The sequence below is a fragment of the Euprymna scolopes genome, chromosome 2 (genome assembly GCF_053919585.1).
Source record: "Euprymna scolopes isolate OS-2025 chromosome 2, ASM5391958v1, whole genome shotgun sequence".
Lineage (NCBI taxonomy): Eukaryota > Metazoa > Mollusca > Cephalopoda > Sepiida > Sepiolidae > Euprymna > Euprymna scolopes.
The window spans coordinates 125460040-125476234 of NC_136483.1; the positions used below are offsets into that span (position 1 = coordinate 125460040).

A 16195-nucleotide genomic window follows, 5' to 3' on the forward strand; every position below is an offset into this window, starting at 1 on the left:
GCTCTGAAAATTCATCCAAGGAAGTTTTTTGACCCAAGGAATCCAAAAATGGCAGTAAATTGGAGAGATAAGGGTTTGGGGATTTTTCCACGTGCCCCAAAATTGAATTAAAAAAAAGTGTGGCTGGCATGGTAATGCATTACTTTTTTCACATTTTTTTTTTTAGACATAATAAATTGCATCTGGACCAAAGATGGTTAAAAGTTCTTGTTCTACCCATGCATAGTGTTTGTTGAAAGTCGGATATATTTGGAAAATCTATCCTATTTACCCCTACACACACTCGCACGTGTTATTGGATGTGATAATCAATTTAGACATTTTTTAAACTCACATCACACCTTAATTTTGGAATAAATTTGCAAGTAAGACAGCTACTAAAACTTAAGTTTTCAAGATTAGTTGATGAGGGTTGGAAACACTAAGCCATGATAAAAGTATGCTATTTTTTTTTTATATAAGAAACCAGTAGTAGGATGGTAAAAATCTTAAAATTCTAGTACTATCTCAAGCCAACAATTTTGATTAAGAAACTTCTTGAGGAACTTTTTAACCCTCAAAAGACCACTTGGGTCATTTTGACTCAACTTTTTAAACTTTTGTCTCTATCTTCCTGAAAACACAATTTTTTTTTTGCTCTAATTTTCTATATACTTCCTAAATATTTCTAACCTGTGATATAGTGTCAAAAATTTATAAATTTACAAAATAATTGTTTCTCCGGGCGTATCAAATTTTTCAGAAATTCCAAAATAATAAAAGTGACCTAAAATGATCAAAACGCAAAATTTTATTGCTTTTCACCATGGGATACTTGAAGCTATGTGGAAGCTATCTGAAAACATAAAATCATTTTTGAGCAAATCTATTGCCATTTTTGGATTTCTTGGGTCAAAAAACTTGAGTGAATTTTTAGAGCCATATGATCTTTCAATCAGTAAAATATTCCAAGAAATGACATCACAAAATTGTTGCACAGATGTTGCCTCCTGCGACTTATCCACAAATCCCAAAACCTCATCATGACAAATCTAAAAAAAAAAACAAAAAAAAAAACACTAATAAACCTAGAACCCCATCCTCCAATGTAGACCCCTACTACCAGGTCTCCTTCTAACATCAGGGTTCTATGTTCCAACGTTGAAACACAATTACAGGAGACGAAACCGGACATATTCTTTATAAGTGAAACTGGTATAGGGTCAACCACTTCCCTAGACGAATTCATAATTTAAGGATACTCTAACTTAACATCTAAATCACCATGGGCAATGGAATATGTGCCTACATCAAAGATGGCTTTCCATGTGGTAGGGATATATCCAGAGAAGACCCTAATTTACCTTATATGTGTTTCCGGGTTGCACTAGCTTACACCACTGCATTTATATTTGCCCTCTATCGCCCCCACAACAGTGCGGTTACTATCTTTAAGAGCATATCTGAGAAAATTGACCACATCCTGTCTGCTCATCCTTCAGCTAACATTCACATTTGCGGTGACTTCAATGTCCATAATGTGGAATGGCTGATCCACTCAAATAAAACCGATGACAAGGGGAGGTTCTGTCATGATTTTGCCACTGCCTATGACCTCACTGAGATTGTTCACAAACTCACCCGTGTGCCCGATACTACCGGTCAGTATGCAAGCCTTCTAGACCTTTTCCTCACAACTTCCCCTGAGCTATATTCATGTTCCGTTCTATCTCCTCTGGGATCCTCCGACCACTCTGTTGTAGCAGAAGATAAAAATGAAATGTAATAAGTCTTCAGACGTACCTCTCCACCGTACTGTATATCAATACTCTATGGCTAACTGGGATAGCTTCCGTACATTCATATCTGACCTACCTTTGAATTCCATGTTTAAAAAGGATGTGTCCTCTATAGTATCAGACCTGACTGAATGATTAATTGTAGGCATAGACCGATTCATACCATCCAAAAAATTCCAACAAAAACCTAACAGCCACCCGTGGTTCTCCCCTGAATGTGCTGCTGCCATCGCGCACAGTAATCACTTTTTCCATAGCTACCAACGTAATAGATGTACTGAGACTAAAGCTGCTTTCAGGACTGCCAGCAACCACTGTAAAAGAGTAATAAAAAATGCAAGAGAGCTATATGCTCAGTCCGTTAAATCCAAAGTAGCTGAGCAGCGGCTTGGTTCCCACCAGTTTTGGCAAATAGCAAACAGGATCTTGAACAGAAGCGTGCATTCTATCCCAACTATCATCAATGGACCTGAGGTCATCTCGTCAGCATCAGACAAGGCCAGACTATTTGCCAAGAACTTTGCAGCTAACTCTACCCTATGCGACAAAGGCCATCAGCTCCCCGTATTTCCTCCTATAACAGACAACACGCTATGCAACATACAAATATCTGTGCGTGAGGTCGCCAAGCTAATCAAGAACCTTGATTCCAGTAAAGCAACTGGCCCTGACGGCATTCCAATTATAGTGCTGAAAAAGCTCCAACCAGAACTTGCCCCCATACTTACAGAATTGTTTAAGCGTTGCCTTAAGGAAAAGTGCTTTCTAACACCCTGGAAAACCTCATCAGTATGTATTTAAAAATTCAGGTGAAAAGTCATCTCCCTCTCAGTACAGACCAAGAAGTCTCCTGTGTCATGAGTAAGTTGTTGGAATCCATCTATATATATAAAAGCGAAAATGTATGTATGTATGTATATACGCTTTTCCTCAATGTCCACAAAAGGCTTCTTTCAGAGAAGCGCTTGCTCGGTTCACATCTTAAAACTTTTTATATCGTCTATAAATTGCAATATCTCAGAGTTACCCACGGAGCTCGCCTGTCTATTTAATTTTATTGACTTTCAAACGTTAATTATTCAAGGTTTCCCGCATCGGCACGCATTACATTCAGTTTTCGGTATAAAAAAAAGCGAAACTCAACTCTAATCACAGGCCGAAAGCCTGTCGACTTCGTCATATCAGACTGTAGCTTTCATTTCGCTCCTCCTAATAAACAGGGAGCGGGTTTTTAAAAACAAACAAACCAATTTATTCACCTCATTCAAAACTGTCCCGCACAAAATACTTACTGCTGAATACCTATCGCCGTCACGTCAATTAAAAACGCGCACCTGTTTTTTTTTTGTTTGTTTTTTTAACACTTTACTATTTTCCAACTGCGCGTCGTGAAGGCTTCGTTTTTATCACGGGCACCTGTTTTTTTTTTTTTTTCACATACCCCGAAAAACACCCGGGCAACGCCAGGTACCCCTCGCTAGTATTAAATAAAGAAGTAGTCAACCACCTCAGCAGAAACAACCTTAGTGACATGCAATATGGTTTCCGCTCTGCAAGATCTACAGCAGATGTGCTAACGGTTATATCTCATAGGATTAGTGAATCTCTTGACAAAGGCTTCCTTTCCAGGGCAATTGCTCTTGATATATCGAAGGCCTTCGATAAGGTATGGCATAAGGGTCTACTTCACAAGATTTCCAGCTACAGTATCACTGGAAATGTTTACTCGATCATTAAATCGTTTCTCTCTGATAGGTTCATAAGAGTAGTGGTTGGTGGCCAGAAATCAGAGGCCCATAGTATTAATGCTGGAGTCGCTCAGGGGTCCATCCTGGGTCCAACTCTCTTCCTGGTCTACATCAATGATCTCCCAAAACACATACTTAAATCATTCATTGACATCTATGCTGATGATACGACCATCTATGGCAACACATCAAAGGCCGTAAATGATAAAGTTCTCTCTAATTCTCTCTCTCCTCTGATCTTGAGTGCGTGGTACAGTGGGGGAAGAGGTGGCTGGTCACTTTTGATGCATCCAAAACAAAGCTTCTATCTTTATATCATCAACGCTCTGATCCCCATCTGACATCAATTGAAATGGATGGCTCTCGTCTTGGGGAGGCTCCATTTTTTAACAAGCTTCTGGGTTTGACCTTTACTCCTGATCTGAAATTGAACAAGTACATCAGGTCTGTTGCCAGGGACGCTGGGAAAATGGTGGGATCCTTCTCCCGCTCCAGAAGATATCTCACTACTGATGCAATTCTCTATTGTATAAAAGCCAAGTACATCCAAGGATGGAGTACTGCTGCCACAGCCTATCCTACCTTGACAGAGTACAAAATAGACTTCATGGTTTAGTGGAGGATGCCCTTTTCTCTTCCCTGCAGCCTCTCTCCCACAGAAGAGATGTTGCGAGCCTGTCTTTGTTTTATCGTTATTTCCATGGCAAGTGCTTGTCTGAGCTCCAATCCCCCCCCCCATTGCCAATCTTTCACGCGAAACACCTGTCTGGCTGAAACTACTGTCAGTAATTTTTCCCACTCTTTATCTGTGCCTAAATCCAAATGTAGATTCCATGAGCAGAGCTTCTTTCTCAGAAGTGCACGTTTGCCTGTTTCCCATCTGACTACAACTTGGATGTCTTCAAATCCAACATAAACAAATTCCTGACAAACCGCCCCCTTAAGTAAGACACTCTATCAAATCTCCAATACTAATGATTACTACAATACTATCTCATTGATTACTGTACACGCAATAACCCTTATCCCTGAGTGGCCTCCGGGCCTTGATAAGTGGTGACCCATATGTAAAAAAAAAAAAAAATGCCAAAACGAAAAATGCGATAAATCGTAAACCGCTTTGAGTTACATGCTCAAATTTTCAGAATTTCTTAGTTTCTATATTATCTATCTGTAGTGCAAACTACAGCCAGATCTATGGATATGGGTGTAAAGCCCTGGATGATTTGACACGAAATAACCAATATACTCTCTATTCTAATTCTGTTCTAATATATAATTGTAATAACTGTAATTGTAATAACTTAATATAAATCAGTTAATCATAGTAATTTGAAAATGAGAATTTAGAAGGTTGAGAATATACACAACCTCCAAAAATGGTTTGTATATAAAAACCGTGCATGCGCACACATACACACAAATATTTAATACCCCCCCCCCCATACAGTTTTTTTTTTTTTCCTAAAATAAATCTCTCTATATATTAAAAACAAACAATGAAGGTTAATAAAGTTTTTTTTACAGAAGAAACTGCTGTAGACCTGAATACGTCATTTTTATATTTGCTTAGGATCTTGAAACATAATTGCTCCAAAAACAAAATTCTTTCATGAACTTTTTTCTATTTTCTTCAACTGCTATGAAATGTATAAAACTAATAATCTTTAAGATTTTTCATTAAAATTTGTACAAGCTTATATAAAGTTACATTGCTATTTTGTTTTTACTAAGAAATTAAAATGTGCTGTCTTGTTAGATTTATTTTTTTTTTTTATTATTAACCTATTTACTATCTACTCATGAGGACAAAGTTAAGCAGTCAGTTTTATGTGGAGTGTTCTTTATTTTTGTTTTATTTATTTATTTAAGCTAATTTTTTTTTTTTACAAATCGTCGCAACTAAAAATTTATTTTAATGGAAATTGTGGTAGATTTGAAACTTAGTTTTAATTTTTATTTTAAAACCTTTCCTGAAATCATGAAAAAAAAAATTACATTTACATGTTCATATTTTTAATTATATCAGATTAAATAAAAAAAAAATATTTCAATATAAATTTTTCTCATAGGTGTTATGTTTTCTCTACTAATATGCTGTCTTTGATAATTATCTGTTGACAGTATTTTGTATCTGGCATATTACATATCCTCTCTCTATCTGTTTTTTGTATCCCCTCCCCCTGACTTGTTCTCTCTCTCCTGTCTTTTCAGATTCGACCAAGAGTAGTCTTGCAACCCACCAATCACAGCCTTAGCAACACCAACTCTCCAGTAATTCGTGTGGTCAAGTCTGGTGGTAATAGCCAGCTGCTTCAAATCACTGGTACCAACAACTCTTATCTCCAGAATGCAGGACTCGGTCAACCTGGCAGCAAAATTATCTCCCTCACTCCCAAAAATGTTGGTTCACAAAGTGGCCTCCCTCCCACTTCATTTGCGGCTCAAAAAATCTACATTAGCACCACAAGTAGCACTGGTCGTAACAGTCCTCTGCTGACAGAGGTTAATGCAGGCAAATCACTGCAGCTTCTCAGCCAGCTTGGGCTAACTGGCAGCAATATAAAAGTGAACACCATAACCTCCGGCAAGTTAAAGCCAACTGTTGTGCCAAACATTGTGAAAAATGTTTCTCAGACAACTATGGCTGGAAATACGCCGCAGGTAACTAGTATCGTCAAAACAAAAGTGGCTAACTTAAAAGTAAATCACGCAAACAATGTCATGTCAACCACACTGGCAAATGGCACAGGGCTTTGTGGGCCTATCACAAGTAAAGACTTGTCCCGTTTATGGTCTCAAGATGATGTAAAATTGAAACCCATCAATTCATACACAGTGAGTTAATTCTTATGCTTACCAGAATATTTTTTGTTTTAAAAAAAAAGAAAAATAATCAGATTTATTTATTTTATTTTTTTAATAAAAATACATTTTGAAACCATGCTTTATGAAAAAACAACCTTAGTTTGGAATATCAGGTTTCTGATTTTGTTCTAATTTGTTAAACTCTTACAATGTTTATCAACACAATTTATTTTCCCTCAAAATTTGAGTTTATTCTTATATTTTTTTGAAAATGGTTTTATATTTTATTAATTGCATTTGAATACTCTTTAAAATTTTTAATACAAGAATTTATTAAACCTTTAAAGAAAGAGGTTTCATTTTTTTTTTTTTTTTTTTTTTTTCAATGTTTTTGAGTAATGCCCATCATTCAGTCTTATGTTGTGCCAGGTCCTTCCTTAGCTTGTGCCAAGGTCATGCCAGGTCCCACTTGAGCTGGTTGCAAACTGTCACACTTTTTAGAAGTTATGTACTATACCAAAGCTTGCCAAGCTTGTAGTTAACAATGTCTCATTTAGAGATTTCATTAATTGGGTTCACTTTTGTTTTTTTACAAAGAGATTTACTTGAATTTGAATGTATTTTAAATGCATTACTGTCAAGCCTCTGTTTTATTGCAATACAACTTTGATCATTCACACAAAATATATTTCTTTACTTTGCTGTTTAAATGAAAGATCCATACAGTGCACTATTTAATTTGCACTCTTTCAAATATCTGGTTCTTTTTGTTTATGAATTTTTGAAATGAGGATTGGTTATTCGTATTATTTGGATTCATTGGATCCAATGGATCCAAATAATACGAATCTGGTTCTTTGTATACATATTTTAACATTTAAGTTATTTTATATGAATTTGAAAATAACTGTTACAGTCCTAACGATTTGATAGTTGTGGCTTTATCTATCACATGATTTTAATTTATATTTTCAAGTTTTTTGTCAAGGTTTACAGAAAATATTCTATTTATTAAAGAGTATTCATACATTAATACAAACACTAAACCTTAAATTCAGGGTTGCAATTGAGACTCTGAGTTCGCTTTATATAAAGCGTCAAAATGGTATGCAGCCACTATTATCTATTGGGTATAATGTAATAAGAAATGCAAATTCTGAATAGGCAATTGTTTCATGCTTTGAATAATTATCAGGCAGCTTAAAACCCAATCGAAGTTGCAGTTCTGCATATATGTTTAAATTTAAAATTTTGAGCTGTTTTGAAAAAGCATAGTCACAGCTATCAGTGTTGGCTTTCTGATAGAAGTAAGTTTTTACTTAGCGTAAAAGCAATATTTTCTATAAAGAATTATGTTACGAAGAAGTATAAAATTATTTAAACAAATAAAATATAGTGATATAAATTTCTCCTACTGCCAACAGTAAGTTAACATGGAGGTAAGACATTGTATGCTGCTGGTCACAGATGGGGTGATCTGACATTCAGGTTTTAAATTAGTTTAGATACAATTTCTACATTTACCCACACTGAAAAGTTGTGATAAAAAAATGGCTGCATGTATTTATGATTGCTCAATAAAAAAAAAAATCCCACTCTGATTTAGAGAACCATCTTTGTTTTTAAATAGTTGGATTTAAAGAGTTGGGAGGATCTTACTAACTGTACATTCTGTTTTGCTCCAACTTCCTGTTTTGTCATTGAAATCTTTGTGTATAAATATATTTATAAAAAAAACAATTTTCAACAGATTTTTGACTCTTTGTAGGTTGGATGGTCTTTAGTGTAAATGTGATATTGTGTTTATTGCGATAATTTTAGTTAAACTATGGTAAACATTTTTGTAATTTTAGACTAAGGATGATCAAAGACACTCATTTTCTCCATGCTTTTGATGACTTCATGCCTAATTTGTTTTAAACGTAAATTTTAAAAATATTTTCTGCGAATAATTCAAGGTTTTCTCAACATCATAGCGACATCAGGCATTTTGCAAAAAACTATTGGATATATCAGAAAATTGTAATGGTAATTAAAAATATATCTTACATAATAACATAGAAAGTAAAAATAAAATGCAAATTAGTTGCCTGTAACTATTCATGGTTGTTTGTTGATTACTATATATATGGTAGTGTACAGCGCAATCATGGTGACAAACCAGTTCCCACCAGATCACTGAAGTAAAGTAATGTTGAGCCTAGTTAGTATCAGATGGGTGACCATTTGGGAAAGTTAGTCTGTATGTACCACGCCGAGTCATAAGAAATTTTCAGGTTGGTATGTCGAGGCGCATTAACTCACTGGGAGAGATGCATCCCTATTAGTTAAGACATACATCTAGGGGAAGGTAACTGATGATGTCGGCAGGAGCACATTGGATGGCCATGGCGGAGGATAAATCTCTAGCAGATCAATGGTTCTATGGTCTTATTCGACTGCAGCTATGCGGATGATCTAAGGACAACAGATAGATGCAAACAGGCGAGTGAGATACCACTGCGCTGGGGAAGGTAATGACAACCCACCCATGTATTCTGCCAAGTAAAAAATCATGTGATGTCTTCAGAGGAATCGGACTAACAATGGACCAAAGCCTATGGAGAACACTAACCATGGTTTCATCTATGGCATAAATATGCCACGGCACAAGAAAATATATATGGTATTTCAAAATGTATCAGAATTAAATAAGCATAAACGGTTTTGATCTTAATATAATTAAGGTATCATTTAGATTGTATGATTGTAATTAGCTTTTCTTTGCTTTTCCAACAGGAAATTGTTTTATATATGTGTATATTTCGGCAACGTGTTGAGTAATCTTTTTGTTTTATGATGCTTTTTCTTTTTTCAATATGAAATATAGAGAAAATTGAAAAATAATTTCTGCATAAAACAAAACTTTTGTGTGATTAAATAAGATTTTTCTTAATATAATCACATAACCTATGTAGTCAGTAGGGTTGGATCAAATACAATTGTATTTGTATTTCAATTGTATTTAAATACAATTTTAATGTAATTGTATTTGTATTTTTAGATTTAGGAATAAATGTATTTGTATTTGTATTTTTAGACTTAGGAGTAAAAGTATTTGTATTTGTATTTCTGGTAACCTAAACGAAAGTATTTGCATTTCAATTGTTAAAAGTCAGTATTTGATCCAACCCTGTTCACATACATGTTGCGTACGTGTACCAGTCTACCAGCCCTGTCCACTTCCAGTCACACACGCTGCTGCTAGTTGAGTGACGATAAGTCTGTGAGTCAAGTAGCTTCAATTCAGGGTTGCCAGCTTGGCTTTTTTAAGGCCAAATTTCGCGAATTTGGCTTTTTTTGAAGCAGTTTGGCTTTCAAAATTTTTGTTTGTTTTTTTTTTTCAAATTTATGCTTCAAATTTGGCCTTTTTCGGATAATTTTATATAAATATTTATTAAATATGGATTATTAAAGAAAAAGTTATAATAAAGTAATTTAAACAGTTGTTTGGATGTCTAAACTTGTAGATTTAAAAAAAAAAATCCATTCATGGATTTACACCCTCTCGCACTAAGCGAATCTCACACCTAAATGTTTAATCCGGTTTCACAGTTACTTACTAAATGTCTATATGGACCCTTTCAAAGAGTTCACAGTTGAGTATGAAACCATTTTGGGGACATTCTTTAGTGCTGGCTCCTTGTCCCTGCCAATTAGGTCACTGAGTATATTTCCTCTGAAATAATTAATTCTTGTATTTTTCGTTTGAAATTCTTTAAAAGTAGTGTTTTTGAAATTAATTGAATTAATTTATTTTCAATTTATAGAAATTTGAAAACTTATAACTATAGCTATTTAAAGTTGTATTTAAAATGAATATTTTTAAGTATACATATACTTTTTCCTGAGTAGTTCCAAAAGTTTAATTAAAAGTCAATAATTATAGATTTTCTAACTATCTTGGATTAATAGACACATTTGCCTTAATAATGACGCATAGATTGTTCTTGGAAACAAAGTCTAGTTTTAGAGTTATTACTAAAATTAAATTTATCAATATTTTAGAGATATTTTAAGTTGATACCTCCAATCCCCTGAGTAAATTAGGTCTTCTGACGACTGACATAATTCTTTTAAGAATATGATTGACAAATAGAAACTTATTTACAAATTGTACCAATAAATATGGTATGGAAAAAATGGCACTAGTAAAAATGGTAAGTAGATGTGGAGTCTAAGATAATAACCAACTACTTTTCAATTATGCTGTCATCTTAGAAATCTGTCGATTATACTCGCATGTTTACTCATTGTGTTTTCTTCAGATTTCATGTGTAATACTAAATAGATTGTAACTCCAAATGGTTACTAATATCATAATCGTAAAAAAAACATTTATAAACATCTCTTTTATGTAATCTGTCCCCGTTGTCAATCAATGCTTACATTAAAGTGTAGTACCTGCTCTGATGACCTAACTTTATCTAGTCTGTCCTTGGTCGATGAAAGAAAAATTCTTCTAAATTGGGGTATATATTTTTGGCTATGGGAGATAAATTCTGTGCCTTTTACTTTTTAAGGCAATTTCATTTGGTTTTACAATTTTGCCAGTCAGACTTAGAGATAGAAAAAAGTTAACTACCCTAAAAAGTTATGATGGCCCGAAAATGAAAGATCATTTTATGTATAATTTATATGCGAAACTAATTAATTTAAATTATAAAATATTCCTTTTCTAGATGTTCACAAGTAATCTTTTGAAAAAAAGTAGAATTACATTTTTAGGAGGGATAGCTGAGGGTTCTCATCTACTTTAAAATATAGATATAATTTCATTTTAATTTGACAAACTTCTTAATGTTATCCTGGTGCTTGTCCCTAAAAGTACACAGGTGAAAATATCACTTCCAAATAAATTAACAAGAAAACTCTTTGATATAATTATGCATTAGGCAAAAATATGTTCTACACCAAAAATCTTATCTCCCCAATTTTACGTATTTGCAAATCATAAAACTATGATAAAATAATTAAAAATCCACTCAATAAATATCCTAATCTTTAAACAAAAAACAAACAAAATAAATTACTTATACCAAATGCAGTAGGACTTAATTATCTATCGACAGTATAATTTTAACATGCTGCAACTCTTAATTGTTTTTATATTTCAAAATGTTAATATGTGTTCTAAATGATCTTTACCCAACATTCCTATTATTATTAAACGTTTCATTTACTTATTTGTAAATGAACATTTATAGATCAATTTTGACAATTTTCTGTACAATAACATGTTTTTAACAAATAAAAATTATTTTAGTACAGAAAAATTAAAAGCAGCGGCTGCCAGCGATTAAATCATTCATTCGAGTCTTTCTAGATGGTCGTCATTTGCAATGATTTTGGTCGAAGTGTAATGGTGGTTACTTCCCTTTGATGAATTAATTGAATTAATCGAATATTTCCGAGTTCCCGAGATTGTTTTTACGCCATAAAAAACTATTTGATGAAATTAAGCAATTCATTCCATACGGGTACGTAGAATATAATTTGTGTTTTTTAAATTTTCGTTTTTTACCATCGGACTTAAACTGCACAAGTACCCCCCCCCCCCCAAAAAAAAAAAATAAAAACTATTATGCGGTCTATAGTCTCGTTTTTTAACTGCAATTCAGTTTTAAAACGCTTTAAAATAAACGAAAACAGCTAGGTAGAAAACGTTAAAAAATGTTATTGGGGGGTATATCCCCTTCTAAAAACACTATCTGCTCCAAGAACGGTCATAAAATGTGTTTTCAATCGATATTTATTCAATAATAGGCCGAGTTTTGATAGATAGCAAAAATGGACCAATCTTCCGTGGACGAATTTTCCTAAATTCAAATAAAATAAAAATGTTTTGGTCTCGCACTTCCATTATTTTCGTACGCTTAAAGAATTTTAAAAATATTATTACTAGTTTATTTTGCCCTTCCTCTTTTAAATAGTACAAAATTTATATTGATAATATTAATTTATAATAATGTTACATCGTGTTACACATAGGTGGGGGTAATTGCTTGTGATAAGTTTGAGGGGCGACACACAGCTGTAAATATTGCTATAGCATATGAGGATGTAGTGACTAAATTTGGAATTCGTGGCAAAGTGAGGAAAGTGGTTGCAGACAATGCTTCGTCTATGGTGAGAGCATTTGATATATGTCTACCAGGATTATATGGAAATGAAGTGAAAAATGAAAGTATCAAGGAAAATGGAGACATAGATAACATTGATATTTTGGAAGAAGAACTTGATATTTTGGAAGAAGAACTTGATCTGAATGAAGTCCTTGCCCTTCTTCCACCGGATCGGTCCAGTTGCTTTGCACACACACAACAAATCTGCATACGAGATGCCTTCAATGATCCCAGTGTCAGATGCAGCGCAATTGCAACTGTGATACACAAGTGCTGTAGTATTGTAGCTGCAATACGGCGATCTACTGTGGCAGCACCGTTCTTGGAAAATATTGGGATTTCACTGCAGGCTGCTAATGCTACTAGATGGAACTCTCAACTGACTATGCTTAAGTCAGTTCTCAAAGATGTCAATGGCGTCAACTCAGCTATTTGTCTCCTAGGATCGTGCAAGAACATACGAGAATTGAACGTAGTGGAAATAGCAATGCTAAAAGAAGTGGTGCAAATTTTGGACCCATTCCAAGAGGCAATGTCGCAAGTGGAAGGAGAAAACATGGTGACACTTTCTTGCGTTGCACCAGTTGTATTTGGCCTTGAACACAGCCTCAAACTATTCATGGAAAGTAAACCAACCTACTGCTTAAACTTGGCTAATGCACTACAGTCTTCTATCAAAAAGAGATTGCATCCGTTTCTTGATAGGACTGATGTCATTGCTGCAGCTGTCATGGACCCCAGGTTTAAGCTGTCATGGCTGTCATGTGAAAAAATGAAAAATAAAAATATTTCGAAGATTGTGGACCTAATTATTTCGCAGTCAACTCAGTTGTCTTTGAAGAACACAGTTCAAGAGAGGAAGTTTTTCATGACCGTGAACACAAATCAAGACGAGGCTGACATGAATGCAAAACGCCCTCGTCTTTTTGCCTACATGCCACCAGCTGGGAAGCTAAATGTAAGTCCATCAATAAGCGACACTACAGCGGTAAAGGCAGAACTCGATTCCTACTTAGAAGAATGTGTTCTGGCTTTTGACGTCAACCCACTGAGGTACTGGCGGGAAAACAAGAGCTTCAAGATTTTGAAGCCTTTCGCCAGAAATATTCTAGGGTGCTGTGCAACATCGGCACCATCTGAAAGAGTTTTCAGCAAGGCTGGTAATTTTTATACCCCAGAGCGAGCCAAACTTGGCCCGGAAACTTTCAGAGCTCTAATGATGATAAAATGCAATGAGGACATGATATAGAGTGTAATGTAGATGTCAAATTTGGAAGGAAATATTTCTTCTTTTTTCTTCTTTTCTTCGCATATTTTCAGATTGTTTAAATCAGTTATTGTATTTTTATTTGTATTTTGAGATTGAGGAATAAAAGTATTTGTATTTTTAGCGTTAGTATTTGTATTTGTATTTTTAGAGTTAGGAATAAAAGTATTTGTATTTGTATTTCTGGTAACCTTAACGAAAGTATTTGTATTTCAATTGTTAAAAGTCAGTATTTGATCCAACCCTGGTAGTCAGTATTTGTTATAATTAATGGCGGCAGCCAGCTGTTATGTCTGTTGCTTTCAAACAAACATACCATTCATCCTTTGACGAAGTTCAAATAACTAAAACCATTATCCTCACCTTGTAGTTGTTTCATAATATTTTAGCCAATTATTCCTCTGGCCTTCGTCAGGTGGTAACCGCAACGGGATAGGAACTCTGAATCTCCTAACTGCATTTTCAGCAATTACTGCCTTCCATAGTTGTTGTTATCGCACCACGTTTTTGGCCAACTAAGTCTCTGGCCTGCTTTGGGTAGGATTGAAACTGCTATATTCAGACAATGCTCTCCTGGAACAGGAGAAATTCAACATCTCTATTCACTGAAGGCGCCGGTGGCATATTGGATAGAGACGTTGAATCTCTACAATTCCAGGTGAGCATTGTCTGAAGGTAGCTGTTTCAATCCTACCCAAAGTCAGCCAGAGGCTTAGTTGACCAAAAACGTGGTGAGACAACAAACAACTATGGAAGGCAGTCGGGTTAGCAGATTCGGAATTCCTATCCCATCGCGGTTACCACCTGACGAAGGCCAGAGGAATAGTTGGCTGAAACATTGTGGAACAACAACTAAAAGATAAGAATAATAGTCCACAATAAATAAATGAATAAATAATACTCATCTCAAACATTCCAATTAATTCAATAATATAACTAAAACCAATGTTTTATTTCAGAAGTGCTCAATACGCGAGCAAAGATATACACACACTTGTTCAGAGTAATTTTTATTTTTGTCTTATATTGTCTTTTTGGAGAAAGCTGGATATGGGGAGATGGTAAAAAGAGGCAAACGAAAGTTCATAAATACACAAGATTTAAGCTTTCTAGTAAGGGATTGAGCAGCTGCTGATTAATGAAAGGTATACCTCTTTGTAAAAGAACTGAGGACTCTTGGCATTCGATAAAGCATATAAGAATTATTTTTTATTTTGTAGTGATAGTGTAGAGATAACAGGTTCAGACTGCTGGCAAAGCAGTTGGGTTTTGAATTTCAACAAGCCTCTCCAGTTTGACCACACTGAAGTCCTGGTGCAGCAAAACTTGTCTGAATGCGGTATACATATATATGTATATTTGGGCAATATTTCTTCATCAAAACTTAGTTTAATAATACAAATAATGTCTGCATATTTGTCTGATAATTGTTTTAATTCCCGGCTTAAAATGGCTGATGAATATACTATACATATTTTAAACTCTTAAGTTGATTCAGGAACCAAGGATATACTTGCAACTGTGGAATAGCTAGTGAATTCACTACTCCCAAGATACTTCATACGTTCCTTTATGAATTTTGGGTATGGCATTTGCAAAAATTAACACTCTTGTTGTTCCAGAGATGTAAGTGGCAAATCGGCAAACTGGGATAATCATGAGACAGAAAGGGCCATTATTTTTTGCCTATTGGAATGTCAGAACCTTGATACAAGAAGGCACCCAAGTGCTAACAATGTACTTTCTCTTCTAGTACAACATTAACATAGCCTGCCTTTCAGAAGTCAGACTCTCTGATACCGACTGTCATAAAAACAATAAGCCTCATATCTAATAACTTAGATCTTCATGAAATCTTAGTGACTTTGTCAATGTTTCTTAGAAAATCTTCGGCTTGCCTAGAAACTAATCTGCTCTCTCATCTGGCCTGTATCTGGTAAAAAGGTTCAGTTCTCAATGTTCTTGAAAATATTGCCTATTTTCCCAGACGGTATTTTGCCTAAACATCTTGGTCTTAAAGCATACTGCTGCTCAACACTTCGCTGCATGTACAGTGGGGTTTAGAACTCTTTAAAATATGGTCTGGCATTCAGCTAGAATGTTTTCTTTCGCCAACACTTTTAAATTACACCATTGATTGGATCACTTCACCATTGGATGGAAGTTTGTCATCAAAGACTTAGATTACACAGATCTATTTGATGGAACATTTACTGATATCTAGTTTGCTATTAATGAACTTGAGTATGTTGCATTGCAGATTGGGATGAAAATAAATATAATACTCGCTGGCCTCGCTGTGCCAGTAGATAAGGCACCCATCGTTATGACACTTTTAAGTGTCAAAAAGTTGACTGGCGAAGTTAAATTATGATAATTATTTTATTGAACAGTATAAAATTCGTTTGGATAGCCAACATTTTTTTAAGA

General features: G+C 34.7%; 1 protein-coding gene across 2 annotated transcripts in view; it reads left to right on the top strand.

The window, feature by feature from the left end:
- Positions 1 to 16195, top strand: part of LOC145295939 (protein strawberry notch homolog 1-like) — a 329531-nt gene that overhangs the window by 52646 nt on the left and 260690 nt on the right. Inside the window, exon 4 of one of the 2 annotated variants that reach the window (XM_080141823.1) lies at positions 5741 to 6364. In XM_080141823.1, the coding sequence (XP_079997949.1) occupies positions 5741 to 6364 (624 nt within the window). The remainder of the gene's footprint in view (positions 1 to 5740; positions 6365 to 16195) is intronic. The other variant, XM_080141832.1, reaches the window with a different exon arrangement.